The 27,733-nt window shown below is 46.9% G+C and overlaps 1 protein-coding gene across 1 annotated transcript in view; it reads left to right on the top strand.

Annotated features, from left to right (window-relative positions):
- Positions 1 to 20,208, top strand: part of tspan18b (tetraspanin 18b) — a 30,644-nt gene extending 10,436 nt beyond the window's left edge. The window contains exons 2-9 of the mRNA XM_060060522.1: positions 6,565 to 6,648; positions 14,057 to 14,152; positions 16,137 to 16,331; positions 16,948 to 17,022; positions 17,145 to 17,243; positions 17,645 to 17,821; positions 18,880 to 18,963; positions 19,256 to 20,208. Of these exons, the coding sequence (XP_059916505.1) occupies positions 6,646 to 6,648; positions 14,057 to 14,152; positions 16,137 to 16,331; positions 16,948 to 17,022; positions 17,145 to 17,243; positions 17,645 to 17,821; positions 18,880 to 18,963; positions 19,256 to 19,303 (777 nt within the window). The 5' untranslated portion in view covers positions 6,565 to 6,645 and the 3' untranslated portion in view covers positions 19,304 to 20,208. The remainder of the gene's footprint in view (positions 1 to 6,564; positions 6,649 to 14,056; positions 14,153 to 16,136; positions 16,332 to 16,947; positions 17,023 to 17,144; positions 17,244 to 17,644; positions 17,822 to 18,879; positions 18,964 to 19,255) is intronic.
- The last annotated feature ends 7,525 nt before the right edge of the window (positions 20,209 to 27,733 follow it).

Genomic DNA, 27,733 nt, shown 5'->3' with positions numbered 1-27,733 from the left:
ATATTTTAGGGTTGGGGCAGCATAAATCATTCAGGCGCATTGGCCTGGACCGTCTTGTCTGTATCACTTTGGCCACATTCCACCCTGCAAATGCTTCATATCCTCCTATGTTTCGTGGAGAAAACCTATTGACTTGTATTTCTTAAGGGACCTAATCTTGGACCTCCTCCAAGCGGCTCAGATTCCATCCTCACTCCGTCTTCTCTCTCTCCCCCATAAATCAATGTGATGTAACTGCGTGAACTCCCTTTTCCCACAGACCCCGGGATTGAAGCTTCGTGTGTTTCCACAGAGAAAGTGTTTGAGAGTGGCCAGTTAAACTTAAGCCGCTGGTTCCCAAAACATCCCCCCCACCCGTACCAGGCCTGCCAAATGACTCCCAACACTTTTTACTTTGGCGTTTACAAATCTAAAATCTGTTCCCGTTGTTGGTAATATCGATGTTTCACGTCTAACTCTTTATTATGTATTTTTATAGCAGAAGTTAATGTTCTCTTAGCTGGTACCGCCTGTTCCTATCTGGATGGTTGGTTTGCAGCCAACTAGATTGCATCTCATTTCTCTAAGTGCTCTTTGTGTCGAGCCAAGCAGGATTTTTCTCCTGACGTCTGTCCGCTTGCGGCTTCTCCCAGCCTGTCGAAGGAATGCTCCTAAAAAAAAAAAAAAGTACTTTTCACGAGATTGCTGTGTTTGGAAAATGTCCGACCTGTATTTTCCACCACACGCTCTCTCCTGGAGTCCTCCTGGGGTTGGTTTAAAGGCAGGATATCTCCACTAGTATATCTTTCAGCCCCTAGTCCTCTTGAGTATTGGACTTCTTTTTTTTTTTGAGTTTTTTTTTTAGTTTTGGAAAGGAATGAGAGCTAAAGTGATTTGGAAAGGTTGGAACTCCCTTAACTACTCGCACTGGTTCTCTGTCCCACTTTGCCGCAGTTCCATCTGCCACTCCTCAAGTAAGCCCCCCTCATACCACCGTGCTCAGCTCGCTCTGTAGACCAACACGGCTAAGAACCGTAAGACAGACCCCCTTTAGGCAAGATTGTTTTAATTGCTATTTAAGTGCAGACACTCCCTTGCATTAGACAGTACAGGGGGGGAAACTGTGATATCCCCAGTATGCCATGAGTTGCCTCATCACACTCGCCACACATCATGGGGCTTACAGGGGAGTGAGACATCTGCGGTGGGGTGGGCACAGGCGAGAGGTTCTTCGGCACATGTGCGACTTTTACGAGAACGCTCCCAGCGTGGAGCTCCCCCGTGGGTGCAGGAAATGATCCAGATGCAAGGCTTCTGGCCCCCATAACCCGGTGGGGTGTCTGGCCCGCTGCTCCTGAACGGCCTCCCCTGGTTTACCCACTGGGACGTGGAATACCATCAGTCTGAGCTGGGAACCCACCGCACGGCTTACGCTAACTGGTGCGGTGTTATTCGGGAGGATATCGCGAGTTGTCTCGTTTATTTGTTGGAATGGCTTTGCAGTTTCCCACCTTTTTGTTCCAGATTTGTAATGAAGATCTTTGTTAATAGACTGCAAACCTTGCTGAGCTCAAGGCAAACACCGCTCTGCGGATGGTAGGGAAATATTGATTCCATGTCCGGCGCGATGTTTCGATTTCTCTCTGGTTGTATACCGCTGCAAGTGTGCAGGCTCTGTAAATACAGTATGCCGGTGGACACAGAGGTATGCAGTGAAAATCCACATAGAATGAAAACCAGATGCCCCGGCTGTCGTAGTATGGGCTGCACTACTTTAGATACCGTAAGGTTGCTATATCTCTCTAGTGTTCCACAAAATGTTTCATTTAGTTTGTGTTCCACCGTTCAACATGTGCATGTGTGTGTGTGCATATTGGTATGTAGCCACGCTTTGTGCTAACACGATTAGGGTTTTGAATTGGGATATTTAATGTTATTGTGCTAATGTTGTTAAATGGGGAAAGCAACGGTAACCCTAGGTAGGAGCCATCCATCAGTTTTTTTGGACAGCTTGCCATATAAATAAGGCGGTAGTTACTTATTTCACGGTGGAAGTCCCCTGATGCAGGTAAACTATGAAAGAGTTGCATTGCACATGTAACGGTGTGTGTTTTCCGTTTTTATTTGTTTCCTGAGATGTTCTCCAATCTGCTTGTTAACACGGTGACCCCTTGGCCCCCTTCATGGTTTGCCGGCAACAGGTTGGGTCTAGGGGTGAGGGCATGTGTGTCACAACTCGGCCCATGTGGGAAACATGGTTCTCTTCGGTCCACAGCGTTTAATGCGGCAAAAGCATTTCTTTTGAAAAACACGCTGCATGGTATTATATCAGGTTCCAAATTATTCTGAGTAGTTGATGCCAGATGGGATCTTAAGTACACATCTGCTAGTGTTAGTGTTTGGCTTGACTTAGGCGGTGGAATATTTGTTATTTCTGCGTGAAATGCGCTAACAGTTTGTTAAGAATTGCAGACCTTTTTGAATAAAAGAAGAGTTACCCCTCCATCACTGCCAGCATCTGTGGTAGTGAGAAGTTGAAACCAGGTTAAATGTGGTTTGGTTAACAACTTTCCCTGTGCCAACCACTAAACATTTCCACATCATGAGAATAGACTCAATTCAATAGCGATGAATCATTGGGAACCTACAAAAGCTGTTGTAGTTCTGGTATATTTAACACTGTGCATTTCAGAGATTGCAACAAAGGTTAATCAATAATCATCCCACGTAATAACACCACATCGTTTCAACTCTTCGAATCTATACTAATTTAACCGGACCATTTATCTGTGGCATTTCATTTCATCACAGAAAATGAAAGACCTTGTTCTACTAATACTTTTGCTATTGCTACATAACTGAAACCACAGTCAGAGTGCCGGCCACTCTCCGTAATCAGTCTGAACCTCGACGCTATATTCGTTCACTAATAACTTGGTAAAACGTCGGTTGGTTGCGCTATTCCACCACCAGATGAAGGTTATAGCCATCGCCGCGGGCTCTTCTGTGTATGTAGTAATGAACTCTTACCTTGGCTTAGGCAGCTGTGCTGTTGCACTCCTTGGTGTGTTTTCCTAACCCTCGCTAAAAAAAAACCAACCCTTGGCCCTAATTGTGTCCCCAGGGGCCCCCCCAGCTCCCAGCATTCAGGGCCTTTCCTGTCCCTCGGAGTGATCCGCTTCCACTTCCATCCTCACCCCTTGGTCCAATCCGACAGGTTTTTCCTCTTTAAACGAGCTTGCTTCAAAGCGCTGCTGGGTGATTACCCCCCCCCTGCACCCCATCACCTCGGGCACCCCCCCATCCCTCCCTACCCTCACCAGGCCCTGAGATCCTCAAGAGACTTTGGGGTGCGATGTGTGTGTGTGGGGGGTAGGGTGGGGGGGGGGGGGGGAGGGGGGAGTGTTGGGAGAGATTGGGGTGGAAAGGCGGGCAGATGGTGACGGAAAACAACAAGTATCTCCATGGCTGTTGAGCGGTGTGCGTGGTGCTGGAGGGAATCGCGGTGGTTGACTCTTTTCAGAGACATGCCTCAGATGTCCCCAAGGGTCTTGCCTATGCAGGGCCCCGTGTGCAGCAAACCCCTCTGTCCTCTCTCTGATCAGGTACATCTTTGGAGATGTGATCCAGGTCGAGGGAACGCTTAAATGCAGAATGGTCTGGTTAGTGTTTGGTCTCTTGTGCAGAGCCTGGAGGCTGACACCTTGTCAGCTTCCATGAGCTTTGGAACAACACCTTGTAGATCACACGCGCATGGGCTGCGTACCTGTTAACTGCTTGGAAAGCACAGTCCTGACCTAGTTCAATTTTGAATTAGGTCCATTAATGCAGACGAAGTTCAGAGCATGATGATTTTTCGGAACACCTAAAAAGATTAACGATTATTTGTGTGATATCCTCTGATTAGACTAATGATTGTTTCTCCATGCTAATGGATTACGCTTATCCCTGGTTGCTTGACTGGCACTAGTATTCAATCAATAAAGCTAATTCGTTTTTTCTCAGCACCGACCAGGGCCTCTGTGGCACCAGTGATCATTCTCCCAATGGTGGATTTATTGCCCCTCTGATGTTGTTAATACCCTAAAAGCTAATGAATTAGGTTTGGAGTCCAAAAAGTGGACCTTGGTGAAAGCATGGAGCCTACAGGCCCGTAAACTCTGAACATCTGTAAGCCCCAGAGGAGAAGCTCTGTTGTTGTCCTGTAGCGGAAAGGACAGTCACTTCCTCTGTCATTTATGTGTCCCTTTCCTGTCCCTGGAGGAAGTTGCACCTGATCAAAGCCCCTGCTGTTCTCTGACCTCCGACCTCCAACCTTGTACCCATGGTTCCCGGGCCGATGCACAGGATGGAGTGGCATAAGCGAGAACAATGCAAAAAAACGAAGGATAGAGGAGTATTAAATATGTAATATAGGCTAGGTGTTATAACTAATGCATGTATAGTTTGCCTTATGTATGAGGTTTCCCACTATGGGGTTAGGTTGAGTTCTCACCTTTTTGTTAATGTGAAAATATCTACAGTGCGGGCATTGATGATACGCCATTGATGTCGGAGATGTATCAGGATATATTCAGGGCTGGAAATATCCACAGAGACGAATCGATGAACAGTGGCCTTCATCCTTCCACTGCACACGCTCTTGTGTGCGCACGCCACTTCCTAAATGTCAATGGCTTGTTGATAAGCGAGAGTTATTTAAGAGGCGGCCGGTTGAGGAGATGCAGACGAGGTCTATTGTCTGGCTGCGCGCGGCCTTTCCTCTCTTTGTCAGACACTCGGTGGCCTGCCCTTTCTGGTCCCTCCCTCGAGTGTCCTTCCCGTTGTTGTGCTTTCCCTGTCCGCCCGCGATGATCTCTACTCTCTCACCCCCCCGTAACCGATAGCGCAAGGCTCCGACGTTTCTATTGGTGCTCCGGCTTTTCCCTGGACCACGTTTCCATGGAAACAAAAAAAATAACGCAGGACCCTCACCATTGTTGCTCTCTCCGCCAGCTAATGGCGCTCGCAACAAGGACTCATCTGAGGCTCGTGTTCGGCAACAGGCTTCAGGACGAAATATGGTCCTGTTCGGCTAATCGCAACATTACAGAAATGATGATGAAAGACTCGTATCTGCGCCTCTTAGTTCAAATAGATGCTCAGAGGCAGGAGGGAAGCTGACTCAAATGCTCGCCGTCAGGGGATATTCTGCCATTAAACTCTGCTAACGTATCATCAATCAATTAAATGTAAATATTGCTTTCCAGGGCGGTCTAGCCAGTGCTGCGTCTCACATGTACTATGTGTGCCCTCAACCCGCCCCCGCTGTTATTGATTGTCCTCCTCTGTTGATGCGTTGCAGTGTCTGAATTCAAGGCTCCCGAGATAAGAGCTGCTATCACTCTCCAACATCTTCCCACTTCTCACAATCGTCCATTTCCTCACTCTGGCTTTGATTGCCTTTGGTAGATGTAATCACAGTCCTTTATTGTGTTGGCGCTGTGGTTGTTGTCAGTGTCAGCTGGCTTTTGTGTGTGTGTCGTGTGTGTGTGTGTGTGTGTGTGTGTGTGTGTGTGTGTGTGTGTGTGTGTGTGTGTGTGTGTGTGTGTGTGTGTGTGTGTGTGTGTGTGTGTGTGTGTGTGTGTGTGTGTGTGTGTGTGTGTGTGTGCGCGTCAAGTGTGTGCGTGTCATATGATGTGGCTGGTGCCATCAGCCAGAATACTCCTGGGACCTCTCCCCAGCTCCATCCTGTCAGGAGCAGCTTTCATGGCCTATATTTCCCCTATCTAATGTGGCAGGCTGTATGTTGCTTGTTACCCTGTAGTTGGCTCACCGAGTGTATTTGATGGCATCGTTGTAAGCGTAGGCACTTTGAAACCTGCTCCGAAGGTGTTAGGTGTCAGTCTGAGCCCGTAACGCCAACTTATTTCACCTCGAACCTTGGATGTCTGTGGTTTTAATTAGACCTTATCGCCATACTGGATTGTTATTTTCACCTGGGAGACACTTATGGCTGAATTGTTCAGGGGGAAAGGGAAAGAGAGAAAAGTTAAAAGCATTTAAGCTTGTTAGCCACACAGGCATTGGAGGTGGTGGTTGACAGTTGAAACCAGCAACACATAATTAGCAAGGTATGCTATTCTCGCTGAATAATGGATGAGCTCAGATGCTAATCAAGGCTTATACATGGAAGTAGTGGTGAATTTTCGGGCCCTATTATTAATGGATAATTAACCGTGTGGGAGGGTGCAGAGATTGTATTTCTTTAATGGCAAGAATAAAATGTTATACTGCTACTGTACAGCAATGACCTAAATCCTTTCTACTACATGCTGTTTTTTTGCTTCTTAACTTCTTGTCCCTGTTCGATTTTTGCCTCCAGCAGAAGTCGAGTCAAAAGTATTCAAATGGGCGTAAACAACATTACACTCTTGGATTAGCTCTTGCCGGAAGCAAGTGTTAAATAAATTATATCAGTTTCTAAGAAGTCTCCTAAATTGGTGATCAATCTTATGAAAATGAGGACTGCAATGAATGCCTAAGTCCCTTTAATTAATAATTCTCTCTGTCTCTGTCTCTCTCTCTGTCTCCCTCTCTCAACAGCTCATGAAAACAGGAGAGGAACAAAAGCCAAGAGAATTCATCAGCTTCCATTGAACAAGTGGAACCAACAGGCAGATACTCATGGTGCGTTCCTTTTTATTTGAATTAAACAATGAAATTTCAACACTGTGGTTTAAATAGCTGTATAAGAAACCTGCTTATGGGATTTGTTTTAATGATACGCATATGTAATTAAGTTGTTTCTATTTTCATAATTCTACATGAAATGTCTTTTCACTATTTAGTTATTTAGCTGGCACTTGGGGTTATTTCAGATATGTGTTATTAATGAGCTCGTAGATGAGTTAATAATCTTGCTTAAGGAGGCCTACAGGCATTATGCAGACATTGAGTATCAAACCCTGTATCTTTTGGCAATAAACCAAAATAAACCAATCACTCAGCTGAGAAATATCTTTCAGTCATTACTTTCACTTCAGCGTCTGTACAGTCTCTGTGTTTGGGTGCATGCTGTGCCGGCTCCACAGACATCATGCCTTCAAATGTATTCCTGTCTGTGTTGAAGCTGGAGGATAAACAATCCACAACAATCACTTGTTGATGGACAGGTTTTAGAAAGGTACTGACAGCAGGTGCAGAAAAATGTAATTTGTTTCTGATTCGATCAAGAGCAGGGCTGTGTGTTAACCAGGTTCCCTTGTACAAAAAAAAATGGAAAGTCTCTCAGCCTTCACAGCAGGCCAGTCCTGGTCTTTTGTAGCTTCTGATTTGCATTGGGATCTATGGCATTACTATTCAGAGCACGCATGTGAATGGAAGACATGCATAGATTTCAAGGTCAAAGGGGATCTCAAACGCAGACACATCCCCCAAAGTAAGCCCCACCACCCCAGCCCGTAACACAAGCATTCACATAAGTGCAAATCGGTCGCTGTGCAAATTTGACAGGTCTGATTGATTTGAACCACGCTGCAGTCTTCAGACGTTTTTGACATTTCCAACTTTGAAGTCATCCAAGGCGTTGCGAATTATATGCTTAATAATAATCCATGACGAACCAATTTCTTTATTGATTTTTTCATCGTAAACAAGTTCAAGGCCCCCCTGGGAATCCATTGTAGCAGCAGTTTAACATTAGGGGTAAATTGAATAATAATTATTTGCGTGTTTTGCAATTATGTGTGTTATTAATGCAAAGCCATTAAAAACTTTATTTCCTTAACCTCAATTTGTGGCGCAGCCCTTGATATATGTGATGTTATCAGATACATGGGGAACGCAGTGTTGCTTTGATCTAAGGCAACCAACTAAAACACAAACAAAAGCTCATACTACTGAAGGCTGTGTTTTGATCTGCACCGTGTTCAAAACTCAAGGGTCTCGGCTGTTTTAGCAGTGTTATTTTTTTGTGTGTTTTTTCCTTGGTTGTAATCCTATCCGTGCATAGGATAAGCCATCGGAAATCATTCACACGCAGAGAAACCATCAATCAGCAGTAAACAGGTTAAAGGCCTTTTACATTGTGGATCTAGCTGTCTGCTAGGCCACCATATGGCCCTGAAACAGGGTGTGAGTGATCACTCATTAAACAAATGGCAGGGGCCAGGCTGGCCCCTCACACTAAAGTGCCCAGGTCTGCAGTCTTTTGTTTTTCTGAAACAGGAACTGGTGTTAAGGGGAAATGCCAAACAGTGCTCCGCAGGCAAAGACCACTCTCAGCCCATATCCGGGGTTGCCTTGGAGACCCTTAAGTGAATAGATCTGGATTTTAGCGCAGGGCCTAGATAATACAATTATTATGCATACAAAAACATATGCTAACTTCAAATAAGCCTTAACAATTTAAAAGATCAAAGGGGTTGTTTCTTTTTGACCCGTTTCAAGACGAGAGCCCCACATTTGTGTGGTATTTGGCCCTTCAACACGTGCTCACGTCCCAGTCGCCCTTTGTCTTCGGATCCCCTCAGGGGTGAGAAGGATGTGCCTTCGTAAATCAGGACGTGTCCCGACAACTGTTCCACCCCTGATGAGACCATCTGTGATGGGAGCCTTGTTACTCATGATGCCCCACAACAGACAACAATGGGACCAGACCTTTAGTGTGTTGGGAGTAGGACTCACTTCCTGGCAGATCTTTCCTGTCACTTATTCCTCTAATGGGTCTTTGGTAATGAACCGTTTAATGAACTTCAACAGTAGACGTTTGTTACACATTTTAATTATTGATGTGAATCCTCATTCCTCTGGACACTGAGGCGTGTTGTGGGTGAGATCGCCACGACGACAGACGCATAGATTACCATTGTCACTCCCAACTCTTATTCGCCTTTCAGTGCTAAATTGAGTTACAAACAAATGGATCCTGGAAAGCCCCAAAGCGTTCATCCTGTGAATCTCCCCCTGGGGGGAAAGGCCCCGGGCCCCGGCGGACAGCCGTGGTGTCTGTGTAACGACTGTTCAACGCTGCCTCATACCCCCTCGCTCTGACTAACCAGGCTTCCAGTCAACTACCGGTCGCAGCTCGAGCAAATCAATGGCTCAACGAGCGTCTTCTCAGGTCTGCTATCGATCCACTCGGATGAGGCCAGTTTGAGGTGCTGACACGATTAAGGAGTGATCTCAGGTTGGAAACGAGGGCACGTGGAGTCTGTGGTACGACAAAGAAGGGCTGAACAGCGAGCCTCCTTCTGTGCATCCTCATCAGATGTCTTCCACCAAATCCAACGCAACAAGCAGGAAGGACACGCTGACTATTCTCAGCAGCCTTTTTTTTTTTTTTTTTCATTGGCCTGTATTTTCTAATAAAAAGGCATTGGAGAATCGTTGGGAGGATGAAGAATTGATTATTCTGAGGGAACAGCTGGCTGCGTGCCCGGTTCTGGGAGGAAAGAATGTAGCCCGCAGTATACTACCGACAACACATGGTCAGTGTCTTATCTGACAGTGTGTTTGTTCTTACTGGGAGCCTTCCCCACTTAATCAGCCTATTGTTTGGGAGTGTGTCAGCTGCCCGGTCGGGGGACAACTGCCCCGGAGGATTCACAGAATCAAATTTCTATAGTGTGCGGGGTCAGAGGCGCACCACTTAGAGGCATTGATCAGGCCCGGGGGGTCACGGTCACAGTGGCCGCAGCCCTGACGTTACAGACAGCATTACTCCGGGAGTATGGCTCCACTGTGGTGGAACAGGAGAGAGAGAGAGAGAGAGAGAGAGAGAGAGAGAGAGAGAGAGAGAGAGAGAGAGAGAGAGAGAGAGAGAGAGAGAGAGAGAGAGAGAGAGAGAGAGAGAGAGAGAGAGGAGAGAGAGAGAGAGAGGAGAGAGAGAGAGAGAGAGAGAGAGAGAGAGAGAGAGAGAGAGAGAGAGAGAGAGCCCAACAGCCCAACCCCATGTTCTACATGACTGTACTATGTGCATTCTGAGCTCTGTGAAGATTCCTTCCCCGAGGGCGAGCCAATGCTAGTATTTTTTTCTTCTCCCATCTGGGCCACACCAGGACACTGGAGGCCTGCCACCCAGACTTGGCGAGCGCCTCTCTCTATGCAGGCTCGCCGTAACCCCTGTGCTCTCCCGAAGCTACGCCCACGCACGCTACAACACATACCGCGGCGCCCGGTTTGCCTTTGAGCTACTTTTAGCGGACTCTTTTCCCTCCACGGTTTCGCTGCTCCGTGTTTGTCTGCGAGTCCACGCCCTCGCAGAGCGGGGGTAACGGGTGATAACGCCGATCGGCATTCAGCTCGCTTCAAAGCCCCTCCGCGTGACAGCGCGGCCCAGGGCTCATTCCCCCTCTAATTGGCGGTTCATTAAGGGACTGCGCACCTCAGGGGGAAGCCGGCGCAGGCCGCGATGGAAGGATCCCTTTTTCCTCCCCACTTTGAGGCGTGCACTCGCCGAGACTGATGTGGCAAGTCGTGGCGAAAGATGAAAATGGGCTTTTAATTGAGATGAAGGGTGTGGCCGTGCGTGCGTGTGTGGGGTCGCCGAGTGCTTCAATTAGCGGGTATCCGACGCATCCGAATGTGAGACTATTGTGGCTCAAGGATGGTCGTAGCACAATGAGGGCTGAGGACCCCTGCTCATGGGAAGAGCCCCGGAGGAGGGATTCGCACCCTCCCCAGGGGTCCATCACAGGTGATCGTTTAGAGGGTCAATGGCATTCGGCGGGTTCAAGCGTCGATCCACACGAGCTCAGCGCTGTCCCCCGTGTTAATGATGGTTTCGTATGCGGCCGCGTGTCCCGGGTGAAGTGGGCCTTAGCGGCGTCTCGGGAATGAATTTGAGGGGGCGGGGAGGGCACTGGGGGGTTGGGGGGGGGGGGTGCTCGGATGCAGACACCGTGTCCTTGTCTTGCTTATCCATTTGCGCGAGGCGGGTGGCGAGTGGAGCGGGGGGGAATATGGGCTCACTTCATTAATCGTGCTTCAGGGTGTCAACTTCAAGGAGAGCCATGCAAGGATGTTCTATTAATATGGGGAGCCCCCCACCCCCACCCCCTGCCGTGTGGGACGACGTCTTCTTTATCTCCTTATTGCACTCGGTTGGCCGGGGGGGCTGATTTGTGTTAAGGTTCAAGCAAGGCCTCGTGCGGTTTCAGACTGAAAATATCACACGACTACGTCTATTATTGTCTCCGTTTTTGCCGTCCTTCTGCTATATACTATATCCAAGGAAAGCATTGTAGGTCATGACTTGGTCCTCTTTACAGTAGACTGGCGTCTGACACTGCTGCACAGCTGATTGAGGATCACATCTCATTAATCCGTCACGCCTCCTTGGCTTTGCTGCCCCAGCAGACTGTGGATCAGTACTCGGGGTACAGTAAGCAGGAGTTAAGGTGGATATTTTAGTACTGTGTGGCATTTTGTGGTGACTTGACAGCTGCAGAGTTTGCTAACGGCCTTCGCCCCGGTTGAATGATATTTAGAACGTTAGATAAACATGTTGCCTATTCACCGACTTGCAAACTTCTATAATTCTAGAACAAGCCTCGTGTCCCAGAAGCGGCTGCGTTTTATTTTTGTTCCACATTGACGCCGAACAGATCGAAACACTCGCGCACAGCAAAGCATTTCTTCCTTGATGATGATCTGTTTTTAATCCGACGGTAATCTATCTCAGTTTGCATGAAGTGTTGTTGTAGCAGGGGAGCCAGCGCGGAGGTAACCCTCTGGTTCTAAGACGGTGCGGTGTGATCGATGAGGACCTGCTCTCCCGGGGGCTCGATGGGAAACACCACTTTGTTTACTCTGCACTTTCTCAAGGGTCCGGTGGCAGTTTGATTTATACTGCGCCAGCGCTGCGCCGTCGGACTTGTTATTCCGCGAGCCTGGCCGGGTCCTTGCGGCGCTCTGCATTTTTATAACTGCTAATACATTTTAATGCTCAAAAAAGATTGGCTGCGAATCAGACGGCGATTCCACCCTGAGTGGGAGGAGGGCGGGAAAGGGGCAAGGCCGGGAACGGAATCAAACATTCGATTTCAAACATGCGTTAAGCTTTAAAACTAAATCTTTCCAGCCATCCACCATCACCTCCTCCCCTCCCCCCCATTCCGCCATTTTTCATCCCACGCTCCATTAAATGCATTTTCTCCCATCACATGCACGGCCTGGACTGAATAGATGGAAGAGAGGGAGGATGAGAGCGATTGGCCTCTCTTCCACATTACAGCCTGTAATGTATGCAAATCTCAATTAAGACCTCCTGTGCCCCGGTTAGGCCTTCCAGTAGGGCACGGGGAGAAGAGGGGTGTAATTAAAACCCATCTCTTGCAACGAGGCCACTTGCTGCTCTCAGAACACCACGGGCTGGAATGATCAATACCCGAGCATATCATTATGATTTAGAGGAGGTGTTTAACCACAGCCTTAAATCAATTTCCCAGAGTCCAGGGAGAGTGAAGGAAATGGAAAATAATCATTAGGACACTAGCCGGTGCAAGGAGAAAATCCTGGGCGTGCACCTCTTACGCCTCAGCAGTAATGCGTATCATTACAGTGTCTGACCATATACCTGTTATTTATTAGCTTTTCCCCCTGCGAAACGTGGAAGCTCCGTGAAATGTAACCACAGTCAGGGGTTGAGCGCCGACTCCTCCCCCCCCCCCCCCCCCCCCCCCTCCCCGAGGAGCCCGTGCGTGTACTCTGTCTAACCCGGGCAGTTGGACAGGCAGCCAGGCCGCGTTTGCAGTGCCGCCGAAGCCTTCGGCGCTGCTCGCAATGAGCACAGAGTTCACCCAGGAGAGTGGATTTTTCAGCAGCGCGTCAGTCAGTCCAAGGGGCTGCCTAAAGAATGAGAACCGTCATGCGTGATGGACGTGCGGTAAATCCCAGAAGGGAAGTGAAGTGAGAGACGGCAATTTAGGTTATCCGTCCTGACTTGTGTTTGGCCCGTGTTGAATTGCAGACAACTGCTGTTTGCGTATTTTTTTCCTCCAAAACAAACCGTCTCAGCTCCCTTTCGTCTGATTTATTTATCTAGCCAGGGCTTGATTCTGGCAAGGCAGGAAGGCAAATAAATAATCATCACTACAAAGTAAAGACTGCCAGCCTGTTTCTGCAAAATAATTAATTTTCGTCTTCCACAGAGATCGCAATTATAGCGGGGCAATGAGCTGCCTCAGACGAGTTTAGGGGGGGAAAAACACTGAGACGTTGAGTTTACTCCCTTGGACAATTAAATTGTTTACCAGATGGTAGATACCTTCAACACATGGGGACGCATTGTTGACGGGCCAGAATACTATAGAATAGAGGGTATGGTTAGTGGGGGGGGGGGGGGGGGGGGGGGGGGTCACGGACTGAGGGTCTCCCAGTCCCATGTTGTCTCCTATAATGAAAAAGGAGGGTCTCTTCATTATGTGAGAGTGCTTCCTGCGCAGGTCCTCATCAGGGAGAGTGTGTTTATGTCAGGTAAAAGAATGGCCATTCGGAGCCCCCTCCAGGCTCCTGACTCCCATTAAATTAAATGGGACAGGCTCCGGACTAAAGGGGCCACGTGTTGTCAGTTAATGAGACCCCTGTTGGCTATCATATGCCCAAGATCGCTCAGAGATGCACGGCGCCTGTTTAAGCTCCACTGATATGCAGGGGACCTGCTCTGGTCCGGGGAGACGGAAACTAGGGCCCAATCACCTCGTGGCGCTAGACTATAAACTTAGAAATTAGGTTTTTTTGTGGTGTTTGGGTCACGTGTGTAGTTTTGCATAGGGGAAAGGAGAAGAGGGAAATAACCAAGATTAGATTTTCTCTGGGAGCCTTTCTGCTGTTTTTCTTTTACTGCTGAGGGTTTCTGCTGGGTGTTTCTGCTGAGCTTGCGCTATCTAAAACGACGGCGTCGTGGGTATCTGACAGGCAGGACTCATTACAAAAACAATTTGAGGGTAGGTTTTCACAGGGTGACGTTTCCGGACACTTGCAGCTGGATACCTTTTTCTGCTGTGAATACTCCCGTTCATTCAGCAGAACTATAATAAATGGCTGGGGTAGGGCATTGAATAACAATTTTTGTCCGTTTGTCTTGCTGTTTCAGGGGCAGGGAGAAGCTTCAGCGCGGGGGACCGCCATGGAGGGCGACTGCCTCAGCTGTGTCAAGTACCTCATGTTCGTCTTCAATTTCCTAATATTTGTAAGTATTTGTCAAACAATGATGATGATGATTGATAATTTACTGTATTTATTCAGTTCTTCTCAAGGCACCAAATGTGCGTTAAGGGGTGTTCCCCACCACATCCACCACTATCCTACTCTTGATTTCCCCTCAAAGATTACCTTTATAAACCCCTTGAAGTCCCTTGCAGTGTGAAGATTAGGAGCCAGGTCGCTTCCCCCTCTTCCCACCCAACTAAAGAGTCGATATTTGCATTTCATTAGCTCGGAAGGCATTCTAGGCCATTTGATACGACTTTCCCTTTTGATTAGATTTCGGCGCGCTGGAACACATCTGAGCCAAAGTGTTCCACACGGACCTCCGAGTGAATGACAGTTGATTTTATCAGCCTCTTATCACACAATCAAGACTAATCCCATTAACTGGAGACTCCGCGAGGGGAAGACAATATGTTGGGAGTTACACCTGTTCCTCCTCTTCGTTCAGAGCCGCAGCGCTCTTGCATGCAACCGCAGCTGTTGACCAGCCGGGAAATTAATTGTCTTGGCAATTAGTAACCGTTCTGGATCCACTGCTACAGTTTACAAATCAACCTCCAACCTCCTGCTGTGGTGTGTTTCTCTCTCTGGGGTAGTGGTTTTTTTTAGGCACATTTTGCTTAGAAAATGACAAAAATATTAACGTATTCAAGTGAATCTTTTTATTCACTTGCATAGCACACTTGCATGCATGACTTTTATTATTTGCATATCCAGTTTATTTCTTTGCTTTTCTTTTTTTTTCAGATCTCATTGTATGTGCTATTTATTATACTATGTTACCATAGCGTCCCTGATTTTGACTGCTTGTGAATCATCTATGTGACATGTACTGACAAATATTCTGACCAGGCTTTGCCACATAAACCTGGTTAGGTTTTTGAGACAGTCTATAAATAAGATACTCTTAAACTTCAAACTCAAACAAGTTTCCTGTTCAGTGCTCGAGGGGGTTGAGACTCTCACTCTTAAATGACGGTCAGCAGTTGAAGCCCGAGCCAATCACTGGAGACGGGAGGAAAGAGATTGCGAGACCCGTATCTCTTCCCCTGCCTCCATAGCTTCTTTCCTTAATCACCTAAGTCCCAGCCCTACCCCCAAAGGGCTTTAACTGTTCGGTAGGATGATGGTGATGACCTGAAGGAGCGTAGGGAGTGTTCGCCGAAGCCGGGGTAGCTATCTCCAGCTGCCTCCCGTGAGGGGCATTAGGGCTCTGCAGAGATCCAGGCATTTACCTCTCTGTCACCCCATCCTCCTCCAAACCTTTGCAGAGATCCCACCAGTTTTTCTACATCAAAGACGTCTGCTTTGAAGTGCTCTGTTCTTAGACCTGATTGAGTGTTTGACTGTTAACATTTCAGGGTTTTTTTGCAGAGGAAAACAAACGCGAATGATAGTTTACCATTCATGCCTACGATAGCAATGCTGTGCGTTTTAATTTAGAAGAAACAATTGAATTTACAAAGATACAGAAGGCTGATATTGACGTACGCTGAGACAGCAGTTTAAGATGTGAGAAAGACATGAGCTGCAAATCAAAGCTCATAAGTCACAAAGGTTGTAGATTGTAGATAGATTGATTGTAGATTGTATATTGCAACAGAAAACAGAGGAAAACAAGGTATTTCATTTACCAACAGTTATGGAAAAACTTTAAATTGACTGGCAATATCAGCGGGTTATAAAACTGTTCACGGCCTCTGTAGCTCTGCCAGAACACTATAGACAAAGGGGGAAGTCTGTTCCGTCTTAGATGTGTGTGATTTTGATTTGTTTACTTCACCTCCTTTCATTATATGGAATCCATTTAACGGGAGGATAATGGCCCGGCCCTCACAACACAGCCTAATAAACCGGCGAGGGCCCATTACACTGTGAGCCTCATAAACCTGTGTGCGTACCAAACGGAGGGTCTGATCTGTTGTTCTTCCCCCTCTCTCTCTCTCTCTCCGTTCCTCCGTCAGCTGGGGGGCTCCTTCCTCCTGGGGGTGGGGGTGTGGGTGCTGGTGGACCCCACGGGCTTCCGGGAGATTGTGGCGGCGAACCCCCTGCTGTTCACCGGGGTCTACATCGTCCTGGCCATGGGGGGCATGCTGTTCCTGCTGGGCTTCCTCGGCTGCTGCGGGGCCATCCGCGAGAACAAGTGTCTGCTGCTCTTCGTAAGGCCCCCGCCCATCCCCTTCTTCCCCCCCCCCCCCCCGTCCCCCAACCCATGTGTTTAGTTGGACCCTCCGTCTCCCCTCTCCCCCCCATTTCCCTAACCTGTGTGTTCAGTTGGCCCCCCTGTACCCCCTGTCCCACTGTCCCCCGTCCCCTAACCTGTGTGTTCAGTTTGCCCCCCTGAACCCCCTTTCCCACTGTCCGCCGTCCCCTAACCCGTGTGTTTAGTTGCGTTAGTATCGATTTGTTTGTTTTTTTGTGGCTGCTGTGATGTCCTCTTGTCTGTTTTGTATGTCTGCGGTGAGTCACTGTGGACTTCCTCGTTTCAAAGCGAGAAAGAGAAGAAGAAGAAGAAGAAGAAAAATAAAACGTTTCCCGGAAATCCAACCGGGCGTGGAGGCTTTTTATCCTACGGGTCCTTTGTGCATTGGGCCTCATGCATAGTTAATACAGAGTGTCCGGGACCCAGGCAGATAGAGATTTTTAGTGACTTGTGCTGCAGTTCTGCTGACACTGCCTTTCAATTGCTCCCTCTCTCCCTCTGTCTCGCCCTGTCTCTCTCTCTCTCCCCGTCTCTCCCTGTCTCCTTCTATCTGTCTCTCTGTCCTCCTGCAGTTCTTCATGCTCATCCTCCTCATCTTCCTCGCCGAGCTGGCCGCCGCCATCCTCGCCTTCATATTCCGGGAGCATGTAAGTTGTCCCTGACCCTGAGATGAGCAGATTGCCCCAACACAAACATGGAGAGAGAGAGCTATGCCTGTATGTTGTTGATGATGACTGAACGCGTGCTCTGATTGGCCTTCGGTCCCCAGCTGACCAGGGAATACTTCACCAAGGAGCTGAAGAGGCACTACCAGGGCTACAACAACACGGACGTGTTCACCTCCACGTGGAACGGCATCATGAACACAGTGAGACCGCTTTTTATTTGTGTCAGCCTCTGTGGTTCAGGGTGTTTGATGACATTTTGGATAAAGGCTGAAAGCTCAAAAGGGTTTGGTATTTTATAGAGGAAAACGCTGGGATTAAAGCGATGTTATTTTACAGATGAAAATGCTGGTCTTTAAAGGAAGGGGTTTTATAGATGAAAATGCTGTCCTTAAAGGGATGGTACTTTATAGATTAAATGCTGGACTTAAAGGGATGGTGCTTTATAGATGAAATGCTGCCTGAGTCTTGGGTCAATGTTCATGGTTGAGTAGTGCATGCAACCGGCAGGTCGCAGGCCAATGCGCTGAGAAATGGGGTATCATCCTCTCCTGCCCACCTCCCTCCCTCCCCTCCCCCTGCCCTCCCCCCTTCCCCCCAACAGTTTGACTGCTGTGGCGTCAACAGCCCGGAGGATTTTAAGGAAAGTCTGTTCAAGTCGCTGAACCACGATGACATGGTGCCGGCGGCTTGCTGCCAGAGGCCCAGCCAGCCCGCTGATATGGCCGACCCCAGCCAGGAACAGTGCTTAAGAGGCAATATGATGTTCCGCAATAACAAGGTGGGTGCTGGCAGAGACACGCTCGATCCCACTATCCGCCGGCCATCCGTCCCAATTATTCTCGCTCTCCCTGTCTGTACCCCCCCGTCTCTCGCCTCCTCTCCTTTGGCTCCGCTCTGCATCTATATTTCTCTCGTTCTGTTCTTTATTTTTAAATCGTTCTGCTTTCTCTACTCCCTCTCTCTTTCCCTCTGTCTCTCTTCCATGCCGTTCTATCTCTGTCTGTCTCTCTCTGATTCCGATCTCTATCTTTCTGATTCCGTCCAAATCCGGAGTGTCTCTCTCTCTCTCTCGCTCTCGCTCTCGCTCTCGCTCTCGCTCTCTCTCGCTCTCTCACTCTCTCTCTCCCCCAAAGTGTCCTCCGGCCCACTGCTTAATTAGAGCAGGAGAGCTGCTGCTGTTGTCCAGGGACTTGCTGGGTACTCATGGCTGATTAGTGCTTTTCCCTGTTCCGGGTGTCAGGGGACGCCTCACTGTGGGTGTCAAGTGTGGAGCCGCTGGCGAGCTGGCAGACTTATCTGCATCGCAAATGCAAAAGTGTGGAATCAATTTCGTTTTAAATGTGTTTTCGGTTTAGTGTTTTGACATTGAAAGGCACCATAAGCGTAGGTGCATTCCTTGATACCATAACCTTAACACACACACATGCAGCATTTGAAGTCAACAAACCAAGTAGTAAGATCATATATGATCTGGTTTATTAATCCCCAGTATAATATATAATGTATATATGTGGAATATTATTCCCCACACGGGATATTGATTCCATGTCAAGGGGGAAAGAAATGGATGATTCCAGTGGTATCCACCTGTTCACTAGCGCCTGTGGAAGCCAGTGGATGCAAACAAGATGGCCCAAAGGCATCCGTCTCCTATTTCACAACCACAAAGAGCGCTTATTAAAAGGCAAATGAGGTTGACGGACCCCACTTCCTGTTGCCATTCAACAAGGTCTTTGTTGAGAGAGTGGTTGAGTGAATGCTGTGAGGATAACCTGATTGATTCTGTTTCAGCAGGCCTTCATTGATTCTCTGCTTCCCATGTTGATGTGTTTACAGGGCTGTTACTCCGCTGTGGTCGACTACTTTGAGCTGTACATCTATGTGGCGGGAGCGTCCGCCATTGTGGTGCTTACCATCGAGGTACTGATCGGTCATTTGTTTTTTATTCTTTGTTTTTTGTTGGATGTTTATGTCTTTTGTGCGTTTTTAATTGGAAGAAGTCCTGAATATTATCCATGGATGTTATATTTAATACAGAGGTGTTTTAGCTGCCCGGTGTGGATGTTCTGAGTGATATGTACAGTAGCCTCGTAAATGTGTATCACAACATTGCCATCTATGGGTCAGAAAGGGAATTGCAACACGTTTCTTGGCAGCATGTTGTGTGATACGTGACTACGTTCTTAACTGTTTCTCCCTTGTTTTCTCGCAGCTCTTCGCCATGGTATTCGCCATGTGTCTGTTCAGAGGAATCCAGTAGAACTACCGACAAAATCCGGGAACTTTTTATTTCAAAAAGGGAAATCAGGAGAAAAGAAACAGAAAAAAACACGAACACTTGTAAATTTGTTGTTCTTTTTTTATATTGTCTTAATTGGTTAGGATCACGACAACCTTTTTAAAACCCGTGTACTTCACAGCTGGACTTTTGAGGTACATGGGTGACATAAAATTAAGAGCAAATGGGAGATCAGAAAACTGATGTAAAAAAACAAAGAGAAAAAAACCACACAAAAAATAAGAAATGTTTGAGCAAAGGGGAACAACCGTAATTCTTGTGGACCAGGTCTCACGCAGACCGGGCGTCGTGCCGCAACAGGCGGAGAGGGGGGGGTGGGGTAAGATGAGGACCAGGTGAGGCCTAAGCAGAAGGCACTGCACTGACTTTTGGATGAAGAATATTTATACTGAGTAAAGTTGGCTTAACTGTAAGGAAAATGTGTGTTTTGTGTACACTTTGGTTGTTTCCCCCCTCTCCCCCCTCCCTCCCTCCCTCCCTCCCCCATCTTCACATGCCATTGTTACAGCCACACCGTTTTAATTGCTGTATTATAAGCTGTGTGTGTGTGTGTGTGTGTGTGTGTGTGTGTGTGTGTGTGTGTGTGTGTGTGTGTGTGTGTGTGTGTGTGTGTGTGTGTGTGTGCAGGTGTTTGAGAGAGCAAGAGAGAGAGAACTAGTTTTTTATGTGCATGTGAGTTTGTGGCCCTTCATGACCATCTCCATGCTTGAAAAAACAACTTTTTGGATTATTTTTCAATTTGTAAAGTGATGTTTATTGCGATCGTGGTTATGTGTGGTTTTAGCTGGTGAAAATGTATGTACGTATATGCATTTGTATTGGGTTCTTGAAAAGATTAATGATATAAAATGCTGTTGTAAATCTCTGTCCCTGTGTTTTCTTAAATTTTCAAGTCAAGTTACAACAATAGCACATGTTATAGCTTACACTGGGGAAAATGCTGTCATGTTTCCTATTTTGTGACTAGAGGGAGTAAATGTGTTTTAATCTAATGTCCATATTGGACAAAGAAACAGTAAAACACCATACACATATTGGCACCGGTTTTGCGTTACACATAGGCTATACCAAAAAATGTAGCCTACGCTCCATAACACAAGAAAATAAATGTTTTTCTGCATTTTTCCACTTTAATAACACAATTTCAAACACATTCATGTCTTAAAAAAGGAATCATAATGTATTTGATTAGCTGTTGCTTCATTAATATGAATTCATGGGTCAGCTTAAAATGTTTTTCACGTTTAAATAACTGCTCAAGCAAGCGCAGCGTCAATCGCCAAGTTGGCCAGTCGAAGCAGCGCCACTCTGTGGTCGAGTAAGTCATGGCAGCTTTATTTTTCTGGACGTCATTGCTGCTACACGGTGGTGTTTCATGTCCACATTTGACTGCCATACCTAATTAAAACGGAACAATAATTAATTAAATGAGCCACACCTGTGAAAGGGGCCTGTTCTGTTTGGTGATTGGCTGCAGGTTTCAGACACGTGCCTTGGTAGACATGTTTTTATATAGACCAATCCCAAAAATATGACTGACAAGTTCTTTTTTTTGTGTTAGATTGTGGCTAACACAGCTCTAGTATGTCAAAATACAAAAGTTAAGTGTGACCAGACCGGTTTGTGAGGGATCATCCCGGACGGGTGTCAGATTCAGACATTTGTTAAACACACCTAATGTTTTCACCTAAATTAAAATAATAATACTAATAATATTGTACTTAGACTACATTGACCCACTAATGTTCACTCATTTTTACCTAATCTAATAAAAAAAACACAAACGCACCAGGCGTCTGAATTCATCACTGATTGGTTCTGGTGTGGGTGTCAATCAATCAACGTGTGGTTGTCAAGGCTGTCGCTGGCCCCTGAAACGTTGGGTTGTGGATCTGTCAGTATGCTGTCGGTTTGCTGTCATGCCGAAGAGAGAGTCTGTCTTCTTTAAAGACCTCCAGAAAGACTTTCTCTTTTCTTCGCGGGTAAGAAATAAATTACAATAATGTTTACTAGTGGAGTTCATTTTAACTAAGGTAAGGTGAAGTATTAATGTTAAAAGCGATATTCATTCATACATTATTTAATTTAAAAAAAACTCATGCAGAGTGCATTATTAGGGTTAGGGTTAACCCTACAATTAGAAGTATTTTGTTATACACCTTATTGTGATAATATACAATCTTGCCACATGGGGGCAGTAGAATACTTCCTACTTTAGATAAGTTACGAGCTATGCCTACGGGACATTTCTAAGACCGGTGAAGAACAATTAAATTCTCAATTGACTCATGTTTGCATTCTCTTCCAAATGTCAAGCAGTGAAAGTTTGTCGGTCCGCCCTTAAGAAAGGTTAGTCATCCTTTGCAAATTCTGACTCATTATTTAAATTGGGTTAACCTATTGTTGTTACTTGCCACATGTTGGCCTCAACAGCATCTGTATGTGTGTTGTTGCCAGATGTTGCCAGTTGTTTCTCTTCCCCCGAGTCTCGGCATCAAAAAATTTCCTGAATCAGTTCCCTCGAAGGGCTTTAGAGTTCAAGATTGTATCCTTCAAAAATATTTGTGACGAACAAAGCAAAATTTGGAACGACTGCCCAAAAATGACAACCATAAATTACTACAGTGTGTCTTTGTCGTTCGGCTGCATTGCAGCTCACATGTTGTCCTGAATGAGAACACAGGCCTGCAGTAGCGGCCAAGTGTGTCAGTCTCTCTCCCCCCGTAACCTCCTATAGGTAACGTCGGCATTGATTCGGGTCAAGATGTTTCGGAGCATTTAGCAGCTGCTAAGTTTTACTGGTGGTCAGCTCTGGGCTACAGAGCTGAGTGTTTTACACACGCCAGCCACACGCCCGGGACTCACCCCACACGTGTCCTATTAGTGTTCGACTAGGTACGCGATCATCAGTCCCGTCTGCACCGGTACGGCGTGGGTATGCTGGAGACTTCCCAGGGACCCTGAACTTATTATATCTGGGTTATTTATATCTTGTAGATATCGCTTTTTTTGTACAAGCAGGTCCGAGGTTGAGATCAATAGCTCAAATTGGATGAAGTTAGAAATTGAGTGTCTTAGCTCGAACTTGTCAACCTGTAAGCATTGTCCGCATTGTCAATTATTGCAACATTAGAGTACACAGCCATAACCATTAGCGCAAAATGTCTACTTCTGATTTGGGGGGAGGGGTGAGAGTTTAGGAGTATGTAATGTTTTACTCTTATTTTTCTCATGTGAAATCTCATGTGTCCAGACTAGATTATGTTTATTTCAGTGCAGTAATTCCATGACATAGTTTGTTCTCTGTATGGTAGTATTTAGCATGTAGCTATTTTGTCACTGATATACATGTAGCCTTTATGTGTTAGCGCCTATAGTATAGTACGATATCTAATAGATCTAGTATCTATTTAGTATCTATTATCTGCTCATACAAATTCAGACCGGAGAGTGAGACGAGAGCATAGCGGATGGATGTGTTTCCCTGGAAACGGTGTGTTCAGTTTATTCTACCTCCACCCACCCCACCCCACACTAACGCCCATCTCTTTTTTCAACTTTCATTGCTTGCTGATATATGAGTGTTGGGACTCCCAGAGGAACACAAAAGTCCTTTTCCCCCCTTCATGTACGAACCCCGCTCTCACATCAAACCTCCATCTCCCCCTTGTGTTTATCCACAGCCCAAGGTGTGAGTTCCGGTGGGGTGGTGGGGCCTGGGAGTCCCTCTCCCCCAAACACCCCCAACCTCATAACTCTGAGGATCACTCTGCAACAGAAATATAATCAGAGAAAAAGAAACAACCTTGCGATGCAGAAAGGCCTAGAGTAGCCTAGTTCCGTTCGGTAGAAGCCAGATCCACTCTGATAGGCTGCGAGGCAGAGGCAGAGAGGGCGAGAGTATTCAGTGGAAGCCAGCTCCACTGATGGCCTGCCAGGCAGAAAGGGCTAGAGCAGCCTAGGTCAGTTCAGTGGAAGCCTGCTCCACTCTGATGGACTGCGAGGCAGAAAGGGCTGGAGTGGCCTTGTTCAGTTCTGACGAAGCCTCCTAACTCTGATGGACTGCGAGGCAGAGGCAGAAAGGCCTAGAGTAGCGTAGTTCAGTTCATTGGAAGCCAGCTCCTCTGTGATGAGCTGTGTTCCGGGACAAAGCCCGGTTGTTGTGGTGGAACTGACAACGTCCCACAGAATACGTCTCGTCCTCAAACGTCGGTTTGGCGGTTTCTGTGTCCCCGAACGAGCGATGGGCCCAGCATGAAACAGGAAGTGTGACTTAACTGGCAGGAAATTAGTGTTTGGATGGGATGTTTCTCAGACCGAGCGTCACCACCTCTTCCATGAGAGCCCTCTTGTCGTCCCGACAGTCGTTTAGGGCCATGTGTTTTTCGTCAACAGGACCGGGTTTTAACTGGTGACTACAAATAGACCTGGTCCGGGTTCTGTCCCTAGGCGAGTGCGCACCACACCGCATCGAGCTAAAGATAATTCTCCCTGACCAGCGGTCGTTCTGTTGACAGGCAGTCAACGTCTCGTAGTTTAGTCCGCGTTTACAATATCTCCGGTCCGGGGTTTGACGTTCTATCAGTTTGGCCCCGCCCCTGGCCTCCTATATGACAGAACTGTTCCATTGTATAGCAGGACAATGCTTATAGTGGAGTGAATATGTCATCATTTCATTACACTCATTTCCTCTGGGGGGCTTTTTGTTATGGGGTTTGTTATGCGCGGCCTGTCAATCAAGAACCTAAGAAACCCAAGCTCACATCAACCTCCACAGGAGAGGTCAGTGTTTCTGACCCCAGAGCTGCAAAGAGAAAGAGATCTGGTGACAGGGCCGGTGGTGGTGTGGGTGTTGGTGGTGGTGGTGGTGGGGGGGAAGTGTGGATGAGTGCTTGATGTGTAAAGGAATAAGATCTGAATATTGAGAGCATGATGAATTGGAGGGACGCATTGCCACCCCGTATTGGCCGGATTCCTAATTGGAAACATGTTGTGGGGGAGGCCCAGCAACCGAGGGGCTGGGGTGAGGAGGTTAGTCACACTACCCCGATTGCAGCGTTTCCAAAGGTAACGAGAGAGGCTTATTTGGTTCAAGGTCGAGGGGCAAAAGAGACCTCCCCATCAAACACCCTAACCAACTACTTTGTGACCATTAATGTTATGGCCGGTACTTAAAATTCATTATAGTAGTAAGAGAAAGCCAGTTCAAGGGCCTTATTTGCTTTGTCGCGGGCTTAGAAGACAGTGCTGGGGGTCTCCCTCTGCCACGTTATAAACTAGGAGTAAAACAAATAGTTTTATTGCGTCTCTTTTTATATTGTGTTAATGAAAGACCCAAACCTTTTGGTGTTGATTTAACACATTCGCCCCATGATGAAGAGGCTCACTCGCCTCCTTTTACCCTGCAAGCAGCCTACTTCCATGTGTCGGCGCCACTTTTAATCCTTATACCTTCTCTGTTGACATTCGCATGTCACGAAGCCACAAAAGACATTTCCGTGTGGCAGTAAAGCACAGTTTTATGGCTGGGACTTGGGGATGGAATGATGCAAGACATCAGGAACTTGTCCCCATGGTAACATACCACAGAGATGCCTGATGGGCAACTAGCGCAGCACAAAGGCATTTACTAGCAACCGATGGGAAAATATAGGCAGAGCTCACCCACAAGGCTGCAGCCCAAACAACGCACACTGATAAGCCCCTAGGCATGGGAAGAAGCCTGGTTTAATATCCTTCCTTGGAGCTGAAGTCTACCCCTGCAGAATAGTATGGAAACCATGTCATCGTTAAAATGAGGCAGCACAATGTTGTTTTTGTCATGCATTTGACAGGACAAAAGTGTGTACCTAAAGTACAGTTGTGTTTGGCGTTATGAGTGCAGAGACGGAGCTAATTCCTTGATGGAGGAGATTGTAGTTATTATGCAGTGGCCAACTGCCAAAGGGACCATTAGAAGGTGACATGGGAATGGAGCCATCCGTAGACTTCTATCGGTTAGCATTGGTCTGCCACTGGCTGAGTATCACAGAGCAATGACAAAAATCACTGGAATGTAAATGCCGACAGCAGATTATCTTAATTAAGTAAACTTCGGCTCATTTCAAGACGTTTACTAGCGTCATTCTGAGGGTTGACTTCCTCTGAGAATTCTGTTAATTTATGCCGCGCTTTGTCTCCTCGCTGCTCTCCTGCACTTGTATCTGGGCCTGGAGACTTATGACCACGGCAGACGATGCCATTTGCTTTTATGTTCCATACAGCAGCATCCATATATCTTCTATATGGCTTTCCCCTAACTCAAGTTGTGGTTTCGGGGTCACGTAAGGGAGCTGGACTCCTCGCTCATTGGCTCATACATTCTGCTTCTGCTTGTGCCACTTTACCTGTCGCACAAGTCCCTCGGTGAGAGATCCCATTGGCTCCTTCTTTGATCACGCAGTCATTTGGCTTCTGCTCCGTGTTCCTGAGATCCACAGTGTTCTGGAGTTATTTCTCTTGCCAAAAAAGTGTGTGGGAGGAATTTGTGGGATTTACTACAGTACTCTAAGCATTTTTATTGCAATGTAAATGTGATCATTAAACACCGCTGGCTCGGGTGTCAAATCAAACCGGCAACCCTATTAGAGACGTCTCGCTAAAAGATAATCTAAGTGCGGATTTACGACCCCGGTCTCGCTAATGACGGCCCTTTAATGAGCACCCGTCGAGATCGCAGCAATTTGTTTATGGAGCAGTTTGATTGGCACACCGACAAATGGAAAATAAGGGAGGAAAGGTGGAATACTGAATTGGACCTCTCCTGATTATTCCCTCCATAGCCTGTATCCAGTGTTGTAAGGGTTTGGGGGGTGAACTTTGAAGGGACCTTAATGTTCCTCATGGTACTTTAACCTCTCCGAGGCCTCCATCAGGGGTGTCAGTGGGGGCCTGGCTGAGCCTATTATGTTTAACGAGTGCTGTAAGGGCCACAGTGGGTCGCTGCTCTTCCCCTGCGCTGGCTTGTTGATCCCTGCTGCCCACGTTCAGGATGGAGAGACAGAACGGCGTCAGCCATGGAGTGAACTTCGCAATCTGACGTGTTTGTTTGTGGCCCTCCTCGGCTGTAACCCTCCACGCACAAATGTACGCAAGTGTGTGTGTGGAAAATGTACTGCCTTGTATTGCACTGCAACTCAAACGTTACTTTTATTATAGATCAGATTGAGATATGATGTTTGTTTTTGGGTTTGTGGGTTTCACGCCAGCCTCCCAAAAATCGTAACCTTGCGTCGAGGCAACGCAGCAGCAAGGGTGTGATTGTTCCGCTAACTACATCATTTCCGGCAATCCGCTTTTCCGGTTCTCACTTCTCTAAACACCGCCATTTTAAAGTTTTTCTTTCAACGTTAAAATTTTAAACCCGACCAAGAACCAAAACAGGTTCACGACTGCGTCGAAATGAGTGCGTGATCATTGCGTTGCGTCAACATCTAACCATAACTTTACCATTGCCCCTGAACGTGACCATGGTGTAGGAGCGTGTGGTCCGGGAAGAGCACCTGGTGGTGTTTAACGTCCGTTTGAGGCATTAGGTCCTTCACGTTGGGCATAATGGCCCCAGCGTCCCATCTGGAAACTGCTGTGAAAAATTGCACATCTTCAACCTTTCTTCTCCAGCACGCATTACATTTTTCAACGATGCACAACTCACTCACGAGCTCACGCACGCACGCACACTCAGACAATGAGTGAGCAAGATGCGTTTGGGTTTGATTGATGGCGGCTATTTCTGTCTACGAATTCTGTCCTTGTGAAACTAAGTGTTTGCTAAAAAGTCTGAAGCGATCCCATCCCATGTGTTCTTGTCTCTGTGATTGACTTGTTGAGTAGCGTGTGTGCGTGCGTCTGTGCGGTTGTGTGTATCTTGACGATGTGCCCTCATCTGCGGATAGCTTATTTAAAAGAAGAACCCCTTTTTTAATTATTCAGTAAATAATAAGATCAATTTATTTCAAGATATCACAAACTTGAACAGCAACTTCTTTACAAACATTAGTACCAGCACTTTGAGCGTCACTCAGCGATGCTAGTCATGGAGCCCATTTCTTAAAGGTATATTCTATACGGCAACTCTGGCTTCAGAATGACCAATACGCCAATGCAAGTCAATCATGTCTCTTCAACATTGTAAGTGCAATAACTTACTGCAGTGGAACAATATTACACAATATCAGGAATTGAAATACATGATTAATATAACAAAAAAAAAAAAAAAAAGAGTTTGAAAAGCAAATGTATCCAGCGCAACTTGTCAGAGTCAGAAATTCATTTTTCTGACTTCCATTTCTTGGCAATGTTGTAATACGTTTTTGGTTTAGCATTGAGAGGTCCATTATTTTACAAATAATA

Source organism: Gadus macrocephalus, chromosome 9 (genome assembly GCF_031168955.1).
Source record: "Gadus macrocephalus chromosome 9, ASM3116895v1".
Lineage (NCBI taxonomy): Eukaryota > Metazoa > Chordata > Actinopteri > Gadiformes > Gadidae > Gadus > Gadus macrocephalus.
This window is presented reverse-complemented; position numbering and strand designations above follow the sequence as displayed.